This window comes from Siniperca chuatsi, linkage group LG14, assembly GCF_020085105.1.
Source record: "Siniperca chuatsi isolate FFG_IHB_CAS linkage group LG14, ASM2008510v1, whole genome shotgun sequence".
Taxonomy (NCBI): Eukaryota; Metazoa; Chordata; class Actinopteri; order Centrarchiformes; family Sinipercidae; genus Siniperca; species Siniperca chuatsi.
This window is the reverse complement of record NC_058055.1, coordinates 17,242,802-17,253,424: the sequence shown is the minus strand read 5'-3', so window position 1 is coordinate 17,253,424 and position 10,623 is coordinate 17,242,802. Positions and strand designations below refer to the sequence as shown.

Genomic DNA, 10,623 nt, shown 5'->3' with positions numbered 1-10,623 from the left:
GAGCGACTGTACTATGGTTTTAGTAGAAAAAAGTACTACTAAGATCTTATCAAACAAATTTTATTTGTGCAGATTCAACACCACATTTCTTACATACAGCATTTCTTTTTTTTTTTTTTGGGCCTTCCAGACTCAGCAATATTTTATACAGTCAAGTAATCTATTACTTCTTGATTCCAAACCTGGCAAAAAGAAACAAAACAAAGTACTATTTTGCCTTACAGACAACATTAAGCTGTCATGGCAGCTAGTTAACAGTCTTAACCTGTCAAATCCTCATCAATACCAAGGCTGGACAAACATATAAGTTAAATGGACAAGCTGTAAAGATGGAATAAGTTTTAGCCAGAAGTTGACTGTGAAAATCAATTCATGGACATCATTCCGAGTACAGACAAAACATGTCATAATGTTCATTTTGTGAACATTTGAAGCCAATTCTTGACTGTGCCATGATTAGAAAGTGAAAACTACCTACAGTCACTTACATACTCGTTTATAACCAGGAACCATTTTTATTGTCAGGCAGCATTGGTTTAATGGACAGTTCTCAATACTTCTCATTAGAAAAATATGTTTCCTAAATGCATCTAAAAGAGTGATGGTGTGTTATTAATCATCAGCTCATTTATTTGTATTTGATCCTGTTATCAAAGACAGACCTGACATTGGACCGTGGCTGGAAAAACTGTGGCTGGTATCTTTGGCAGATCTGTTCTAGTCTTATGGCTTTATTTGAAGTATGAAACTTTAGTCTGTTTAGAAGTGTCTTCTTAAAAGGACTTGGATCATTTTGTAGTTTTGTGTGTTTTAACATCCATTAAGAATCAGTTTGCTTTTACATACGGTAAAAAACAAAACAAAACTGATGTTCAGTTGGTATTTTTGAAGCCTATGGAGCAGATCATCCATCCATCAACACCAGCAGGGGCCGTCTCTTTTGCTCATCTCCAAAAGATCGGCCTCCAGCTGCTCTGCGTCATCTTGGAAGCGCTCAGTGAAGGAGCGAATCAAACCTGCCGCGCTGCCTTCGTATTCCACCAGCTCTACGTTGTCCCCTGGAAACCAGACACAAACTGAATAATTAACTCTGTCAGTGTAAGAGTCTACAATTGCTTCTACACATGTACAATCGCAGTCTGTAACTACAAACGTTTGGACAGTAAAATGTTGGTTATTTTCAATGTCTATTTAATGCTCGTTATTGTTTCGATCAATTAACACAGGTAAGTATCAAGTATTGATGAAGTAGTTTTAATATAAACTTACTTCAGAGCTTATAAACGATATAAATGAGACCATTGTTCTTTGAGCACTGTTTTGTGAGAATTTATTCCAGTAGTCTTTCAAATAAAACTTTTAGAGGACTGGCCGTGATTCAGAGGAGAGTAAGGGCCGGGTTATGCTAGAAAAGAACTAGTTAGTATGATGTGATGTCAGAGCATGTTGAAAGGCAAAAGTGTTTACATCTGTTCCAAATGGCCACACTCTAAAAAGGTACGGTTACCCTTCTGTTCAATGAATTTGCTGCACCAGGCCTTGAAAAAGGACAGGATGTGAGGGTTCTGATGCGGTAAAAATAAATATTCACAAACTGTAACAGTGTATGAGAGTGACACTACAGTTTGTAGTCTGGTAGTGAGACAATGTACTAAACATTGTGATAAAGCAAACTAGAAAAACAACTTCTCCATCCCTTAACGCAGTATATCAGCCGAATGAACACAACCAGATGGAAATGTAACGTGACCGAACCTGAAGACGGAGTGAAAAGTACAGATGCAGGTACATACCACTGACTCTGGAGTTGGCCTGGACAAACATCTTACGAGCTTCCTTCCTCAGCAGTACTGTCTCCCGGAGACGCAAGAAGTTGTGAGCACCGCTGTCGCTGACAGTGGAGTAGCCGTCATACAGAGCCCTGCCTCCTTCCACATCTGCTGTTGACTTTAAGACCTACAAAATGGTGGAATCAGGTTAGAAACATGTTGAGTGTGCAGGTGGGTTAAATCAACAGGATTATCATACAGATAAAGAAAGAAATTGATTCATTACATTTATTAGACCCCAGGGATACACACAGTGAGTTTTGGTGAGAAACACTGATTCTGATTCTGATAACTTTTGTTTGTATACAAGAAAACTCCACAGGGCACCTTCAAGTAATTGTTTCATCATTTTAATAAAAAGGAACGACCGGTGGTGTATTAGTGCAATTAAGCTGACGTGTATCTACAGTATATTGTTTTCATTTTATGAAATCCAATATTGTCTGCCAAAAGTCTGGATATACCTGCAGTTTACAAAGGAACCTGTGGATGGCGTTCTTGCCCACAGTGTGGATCTTGCTTCGGTCCAGTGTGATTCGAGCATCCGGTTTGCCGTCTTGTCCTGTCACTTCCTCCAGGCCCACCAGGCCCTCCCCGGCCTCCAGCAGAACACGCAGGATCACGAAACGAGCCTGCATGTGAGCCTGAGACACACAGACACACACACACATACATGTGACGTACACTGTATACATCTCCTGACACTCATATAAACACAGACAGACTTACTATAAGCTGTATTATAAAAACAACACAGATGCATAAAGCTGAGCCAGTCAGGTTGCAAGAAACATATGCTTAACTGTCTGTATGTTGACTCATCTTGTAAACACTTTTCGCCCAACACTATGTATCTCTGAAGTTCTATATAAATGAAAGTTAGGATTCATTATTACATGTTGCAAAGGTATGATGGAGAGAGACAGCATGTTATAGAGAAAAGCAACTCGGCAGAGCAGACAGATTACCTGTCTCCAGCTCTTGCTCTCAGGCGTGTAGAACTCCAGGCCCAACAGTCCAGCTCTGACCATGCTGAGCCAGTTGACGTACACCACATCCTCTGCATCCTGGCCCTCATGGCCAAAAATACTGCAACACACAGACACAGACAAAGCCAAAGGTTAACATGATGGCCCTCGTAGCCATCAGCCACAAATCACCTAGGCGTTTACCAGAAATAATAACCACTCCATTCCAATAATTGTCATTCAAACAGCCTAAATAACACGAGATTCATTATTTTCCCCATCATCAATAAAGTGTGAGAGTGTATGTGGCACAAATAATAACATAGCGTCCCCTTTACAGAGCCAGCCAGAGGTATAAGCGAACTAAACCGCTCATTAAGGCTCCCAAACAAACTGAAAACATGCACTCTATTTGGGTTGGTAATTTTTTGTTAAATAGCTGACATCTTAAATAGACTTCCTGATTTTGTGATGGCTCCTAATTGTGACGCTGAGTCACAAAATGTTCTCCCAGCTAAAGAAATCTTCAGATTTAGAGGATTTGGGGGGCTATAACAACATTTTTGGGCTATAAAAAAAATTCTGGGAGTGTATCTTAAAGTAATTTTAAAATTCTTAACTATGTGAAAAAAAAAATGTAAAAATTGCATTTTTCTAGTTAATATCTATTAAGTTTAACTTTTTCTAATCAAGAGCGTTCAGAAAATTCCATCCAATAGCAAATTACAGCAACAACGTTTTTTAATCTTGAGGCAGTCCAGCCAAGCCCTCCAATCATAAACAACACACAGATCTACTGAGCCATATATCACTTGCAGCATTAACATGGGTCACAGATGTGTTAAAGTGTTATTTTGCAAAAACAGCATGATCATCAGCAGCTGTCTGGTGGCAAAAGCTCAAACATAAATGTCTTGACGATGTCTGGGATAAGAAATATGTCCTCCTCTTTTGTCCTCATTCTGTAATGAGGACTGTAAGAGTGATGGAAAAAGTCTTCTACAGCAGCTAATGTCAGTGTCCATTTCGCAGTCTTTGTTTCGCCTACTTTTGAACTCTGAAATCAAGCCCCACAAGAGTCAATTCCCACCCCAACATCAAACCATGGAAGAAAATCAGGGTTGTACCCCTGAAAAGCCATTTCATAGAACGTTTAAATTATATGAATATATGTAAGGTACATCTTTGTCAAATTCACAGAGATACACAGTGAGTGTAGGTTGCAAGCAAAACATGATATACCTGAGCGCTTGCTTGTTGAGACACAGATAGAGACCGACACACTCAGCGCGGCATTCTTCATAAGAGGAAGCAATCGTGGAGAATTTACTATCCCACGTCTCGCTGCTCTGATACCAACTGGACACCTAAAAGATACACTCACACCTTCAGTCTCTTTTTGCCAACTGAACACAGAGTTAAAAACAAGGGGTCACACAAACAAACCCACCGGTTCTCCCGTCTCCGGGTTGATCACCTTACTCTGGTCAAAGTTGAAGTGGCCCTTGTCATCCTGTAGGAAGAGATGAAGCAAAACAAACCCAAATCAGATTTTATTTCCTCACTGATGATTCTTCAACCCAATATCAGTAAATTAAAGAGTTTAACAGGGAGAAATCAATAAAAGCTAAATCTTGAATATCAACTGTTTAAAATTTGTTTCACTAACGTACCAATGGAAGTAAACGGGAAACAGATCATATCAGATTAACTGCAAATATTTTCAAACTCAATATTACTGTGGTTGCTCACAGCTAATTGCTCTCTGGTGCTGATATGACTGTATGGCAGCAGTATGTTTGACTGACCTTGACAAACAGCTTGCCACTACCATGGCCCAACAGCTCATGAAGTCCAACCTGCACCTCGAATGACGGTCCCTTCCACTTGATAAACAAATCCTAACACGCACACGCACACGCACACACACACACACACACACACACACACACACACAGGAGAATATATAATTATGGGAGTATGTGAGAGATACAAGAGCTGGCGTGTAAGAGAATCATGAAGCAGCATGCGTTACCTTGTCCTCCTCCTCCAGGAAGGTGAGTTTTTCTTTTTGTGTAGCATAGGCTACAGCCAGCACGTTGCCTAGTGACACGTTTTTAAAGCCCTCTGATTGTCTAATGTCATCATCTACACACAAAAACACACAAACACAGTTTTTTTAGTGTAAAACTGTGAGACAGGTTTTAAACTTAAACCAAGTGAGCTGCGTTATTTGACATAGCATGTAGTTAAAAACACGTCCAAATCTGAGTGTACATACAGTTGGGGATGTTGATGCCAGCTGGTATTCCACTCCCAGCGAAGGTGAGGACATCCAGCGAGGTGAAGTCAGGTTTAAGGAAAGTGTCCTTCTCGAACTCCCTGGGCCAAGGCAGCTCAGGGAGCAAGATTTCTGCTGAGCCCACCAATTTGCCGAAACGCTCACTCATCGCCTTGTTCACAACCGCAACAAAACCTAGAGGTGACATCACAACCCTGAAGTTAGGACAGAAAACACTTCTGAAGGACTGACTAATCTTTAAGGAAGGACAGTAATATAAACCCTCCTGTAATTTGAATTCTTTACATACACACTTATTCACACGAGACTAATTCTTTGAAGGTCAGCAAAGTATATAGATAGTAACATGTTGACCATGGACTTATTGTAATATACTTATTATATATCGTAATATTGTAAATAGTCTTCAGCTCTGTACCATAGCGATAAAACCCAGGGATCACGGTTTGTATGTAAATAAATGCATTAATATCACTATTCTTGATCACCATGGTAGTTACCTTCAAACTCTCCTCTGGAGCCAAATGGGTCTCTGTAGCTCTCTATGAAACCTATATAACTAAGAGAAGGAAAGAGGGAGGAGCGGGTGAAGGAGTAATGAGGAGTAAAGAGCAGAGAGAGAAAGGTTTCAGAGATTATTACAAGAGAGTATCATTCAAATATGTTTGGAATTAAGCGGATACTTGGTGACGGAACAACCTTCATTGTGGACAGTCAACGTGTTCGATGTTGCTGTGATTCAGTGGGCTCACCTCTCGACAATTGGTCCCTTGTCTTTGATCCAGTAGCGCGAGCCCTCTTTATGGGCTTCAACTGAGCCAAAGGTGAAGCTGCGCCTGTACTCTTCGAGCATCTTTCTCTGGTTCTCATTAGCAGCATAGGCCTGTGTTAAGGATTCGGAAACAGAACAAGAATTTAAAAAGTGTAACTGTGGCAGGAAGATTATTTTTAGGTTATCATCTCATTAATTCACTCATTAATTCACTAAAGACATGGCTATATCTTTGTGTTCTCACCTCCTCTTCCTATTATTGTTTTGCCAAAAGCCAATACTTTACTTACATTTCAAGATGCCACTTTGGTATCGTTTGTCATTTTGGCCATCCTTCTTTTACTTTCAGTAGTCTTTCTGATATTTTTGCAGTGCCAAAAACTTAACAACCACACTTCTTTATGTTTTACAGCAAAAGTGACAAATTTATACTGCTCCATCAACTTCATTTTTTGGTGATTTTGTTCCTGTTGTGGTTCCAAACTGCTAAATACTGCTAGAATACAGACTGAACATTGACTGCATTCCGCATCGTATCCCTTGCTCTCACCTGTGCTTGTTGGAGGTAATAGCTGACTTTCTCCATGAGAGGAGCATAGTCTCCCCTCTTCACAATGAACTCTTTGTCTTCAAAGTTGAAGCTGCCGCAGCATGACTCGCATTCCCCATCCACTGCACAGTCTGTAAAGCAGTAGTGTACGTTTTTTTGTTTTAATCGCTGACTTTGTAGCATTGTTAACAATATTAGTTACATAAACAAATCGCTCCACATCCATAAAATACATTATGATTACCATAATGTATTTTAGTTCACAAGCTGGAATGTCTCTAGTATAAAATGTGACATCTACATGACGTGTGATACATATTCAATTCTGCATGCCAAATCTGTCACAAGTGCGAAGGAATATGGTTGGTGAATGTTGTAAATGTTTATAAATCTTATTCTGGTTCACATGTAAAACTGTAGTTCTGACCTTTCTGCACAGCCGAAGCCAAGCGCACCTCATAGCAGGCTTTACCTCCATTGTCCCTCTTAAACAGACGGGTGTTGTAAGCAGACAGTTTCTAGAGACAAACACAAGAACAGCTAAGATTAAGTACTCTGAAAGATACATGGAGGAGCGAGAAAAGACACAGAGACAGGATGAACCATCAAAATGGAGGGAAGAGGTGAGAGAAGGCTAAATCGAGTGCAACAAAGAAGAGAATGAGGTGTCAGAATGGAGTACAGAAGAAGAGAAAGTACAGGTTATTACCAGAGATTAGCGAACGAGCAATGGAAATAAGAATATTCATTTTAGAGAATAGTGAATTCAGCTTACTTTCGAGTCAAGGAACTTCTGAGCCAGCTCAGCATCCTCCAGACAGCAGTTTCCTGAGAAGTAGGTGGTAATTCCCTGAAGAAAAGAAAAGCAAAAATACTTCATGAGCCATGTATTTTCTCATAGGGGTCACAGTACCAGGTCACCTGTAGTGCCCCCTGGAAGTGTGGGGTTCAGCGGCTTCCTAAAGGGCAATTGGCATTGTTGGCAGCCAATCTAAAGACACCAACCTGGGGGCTTTTGGATTAAAACAGACACACCTGCCAGAAAAAACAAAAGCTTCCAGTCCCAGCCCTAAACCAATGCTTATGATGCAGAATAAGAAATATCCTCTTAACATTTATCTATCCAGTCCTGACAACACGATGGCTATGTCATTAAATATTAACAGACAAAATAGTTTTGGTCAAAGCTGACCTGAACTCTGCATTAAATGATACAAGATCCCACCTTGTCGCCCAGCCCCAGCTGTTTCTGATTGTCTTCCAGGGAGTAGAGGAGACATGAACAGCTGTCCCACAGAGCCTCCATCTCAGTGGGCTGCTCCTGAAACGCCTGGCTGGCCCTCACCAGAGCTTTCAACTTGTCCTGTGTGGACATGCCACAGATGAAGACAGTTTAAAATATGTCACAGCAGCAGTAAAGGAGCATTACAGATCATAGCACTGTATTATACACTAATTTGACAGTTTATTAGGTACACTTGTACAATCCAATATTCTTTTTTTTAATGTTGACACTGTTAGAGAAGCGTTGATTCAACTCTGTGGAAATTCTTCAGACCATATTTAATGGTGTTGTTGTATCCGACTGCATTAGATTGAACAGGTGTTCATCTTATTCTGTCCACCTCCTGTAAAACTGTTTACAAAGCAGCTGAGCTGGATTTTACACCTGACACAGCAGGCTTTCTTACCTTTGGAAGATTTGGGATGAACTTGGTGTCTCCGAAAGACTTGTAGTTTCCCATGTTGGCATACAGACCTGCTGCATACACCAAGAAGGCCTAAATAACCACACACACACACACACACACACACACACACACACACAAGTATAAAAATCATTTTCATCCAGTGTATGGCATAATGAACATCTTTACACATTTGCATTTGTTTGTGGATGAAAGGGTGTGTCAAGACAGCACCAAAAACAGTCAAAGACACAAAGACTGTGTACCTGGTACTCCTCAGAGCTGAGTCCAGCTGCTGTGGCGACCTGTTCCAGCTGTGCAGGCGCCTGCTTCCTGAAGATTTTCTGCAGCAAGACAAAGATGTTTGCCGACTCTGGGGAAGTCTGCAGCAGCACTGCCAGTCCACCATACCTAAGACAGCAAATGTTTTTTGGTCAGCAGGATTTCAGTTCTTTTTATTCTTTGAAACAGGTGAGAAATTTCTTTTCACAGTGGTAAATCCATTTAGCTCTATTGATTTCATGAATTCAATAGTGCTTGACTTGAACTTGCGACATCCTGAGATTAGTAACATACCAAGCGGCGCGTGACAAGTAGTGGGCATACATCTTCTCCTGAGGTGAAAGCAAACGGAAGGCCTCGCCGCAGTCAAGTGCAGAAATACCAATGTCATTTGGGAGGTAATACTGGGAGTCCACCATTTTTAGTCTGAGGTTTAACACTGACGATAAGGAACTGAATTAGGAGAGGGGAGGGGAAGGGAAGTGGGGAAATAAAAAATAATGAGAAAGAGAGGAATAGATGAAGTAGGGAAAAGGAAGTAAGGAAGTGTAAATGGGATGAGAAAGAAAGGTGGAGGACAAAAAAATGCGAGGAGAGACAGATGAAACAGTGAACAGTTAATTGGTTGTTTTGTCCAACTAACAGCCCCAAACCCAAAGATATTCATTTTACAAAGATATAACACAGAGAAAAGCAGAAATTTCACCTCATGAAATGATTATCACAATTGTTGACAACTAAGTTTGGTTTGGTTTGGTTTAGTTAACTTTACTGTCCTCTGAGAGGCAATCTGCCTAACAGCACAAAGTACAGGTAGACACAAGGACACGACTACATAGAGCACTTATAAAACAGCAACAATAACACACTACATCAGACATCCTTGCATCCTTGGTCATGGCAATTCAAATCATGAATAAATAAATACATAAATAAGAAGCAAAGTGATTATAGTGGTTTGTATTGTAACGTTAATGAAAGATAAGATATTGTTACAGTAAGTTACAATAAGGTAATTTAAAAGTTAAGCCTGGGTGCTGTCCGTGAACCTTGATCTATCATGACTGACCATGGCACAGATTCAAGAGGAACCAGTCAGTTAAAATCACTGAAGCCAGTTTTCTCTTTCACTTTCCATTAAAAAAAACAATAATTGAAACGTAAAGTGAAGCGCATATATGCCGAAAGTATAAAACGTTTAATGCCCCGTTAAAATTAGCAGCCTACTAACAGCAGGGCAACACTCAAACTGCATGTTTAAGTAAATATTGGAAATACGTTTAGTCTTCAGGGAAACTGCAAACCGCTAACTCAATGGTATCGTTAACGTTAGCTAACGTTACTAGCGTGCATGCTAAGACGGCTGCTGAGTGCATTAAAACACACTGCCACGACTTCTGTAAGCAAAATATTAAGTCGCAAATACGATGGGAATCCTTTCTATGTATGATTAGCTGCTACTTAGTACATTTCTGGTGGTATAAAGATGGATACCAACTCAACAGTGTTACCTTATTTTCTTCAATAGCTCCGGCGAACGTCAAATTGCAGTCTCACGCTGTACACTTCCTGTATTCATTCAACGTTAAACCCGCCCCTCAACCAATCACATGTTGTATATTGTGGTTGATCGAAACACTAACCAATCACGAAGTAGCTGCTCCGGCCTTTTCCATTGCACTGCAATTTTCTGACCAAGAGTAAGCGTGAAAAACGCGATCTCTGAACGTCTAAAATAAGGGCACTAGACTATAACACAACACACAAAATATTTATCATAAAACGTTCACACAGGCATGAATAATTACCAATATTTCTTCACACTTGGATTATATGACGAGGTGGCCGAGTGGTTAAGGCGATGGACTGCTAATCCATTGTGCTCTGCACGCGTGGGTTCGAATCCCATCCTCGTCGGTCTACTTTTCCACAAACGGAGAGATCTCAACATCACTCGGACCTCGACGTTGTACATTGATAATGTGTATAGGGAGAATGGTCGCACAACCGGATCTCGTAACAAAGTGACACTTCGAGAAACGTGCTGTTCCAGCAGCTTGCAACTCCCTGAACTGTCTCCTCCTCCTATCCCCACCCCTTCCTCCCCTCCTCCTGTTCAATCTTTTTGAAAGTAAAAATTTGTTTTAGAAAAATCTCCTTATCCGATTTGAGCGTCTAAGGATAGAGGGTGTCATATGCTGTTCAGATTGTAAAGCAAATTTGCCATTTGTA

The 10,623-nt window shown here is 40.5% G+C and overlaps 1 protein-coding gene and 1 non-coding gene across 3 annotated transcripts; one reads left to right on the top strand and one right to left on the bottom strand.

The window, feature by feature from the left end:
- Positions 1–44: 44 nt before the first annotated feature.
- On the bottom strand, positions 45–10,427 carry dpp3 (dipeptidyl-peptidase 3). Of its 2 annotated transcripts, none has more exons than XM_044221902.1 (19): positions 10,200–10,427; positions 8,686–8,844; positions 8,376–8,520; positions 8,113–8,202; positions 7,647–7,784; positions 7,197–7,271; positions 6,849–6,939; positions 6,422–6,552; positions 5,852–5,982; positions 5,600–5,658; positions 5,079–5,273; positions 4,833–4,945; positions 4,606–4,698; positions 4,248–4,310; positions 4,040–4,164; positions 2,798–2,918; positions 2,294–2,473; positions 1,794–1,956; positions 45–1,058 (listed from the first exon to the last, which is right to left on the bottom strand). In XM_044221902.1, the coding sequence occupies exons 1-19, from the start codon at positions 10,364–10,366 to the stop codon at positions 916–918; spliced, it is 2,382 nt and encodes a 793-aa protein (XP_044077837.1). In that variant the 5' UTR covers positions 10,367–10,427; the 3' UTR covers positions 45–915. The 2 variants fall into 2 exon arrangements, with proteins under 2 accessions (XP_044077837.1, XP_044077838.1); XM_044221903.1 differs by lacking the exon at positions 10,200–10,427 and adding an exon at positions 9,903–10,051.
- trnas-gcu lies at positions 10,227–10,308 on the top strand. Its single transcript has one exon. It is a non-coding gene; the product is annotated as a tRNA-Ser (tRNA).
- Positions 10,428–10,623: the final 196 nt, after the last annotated feature.

Bases quoted from the DNA above. Each gene is read 5' to 3' on its own strand.
- dpp3 (XM_044221902.1), bottom strand. From the start codon at position 10,366: ATGTACAACGTCGAGGTCCGAGTGATGTTGAGATCTCTCCGTTTGTGG. The intron at 6,553-6,848 runs GTCAGAACTACA...ACTGCTTTACAG, and splicing joins GGCTTCGGCTGTGCAGAAAG to ACTGTGCAGTGGATGGGGAA. The intron at 1,059-1,793 runs GTATGTACCTGC...TCTGGTTTCCAG, and splicing joins GGCCAACTCCAGAGTCAGTG to GGGACAACGTAGAGCTGGTG.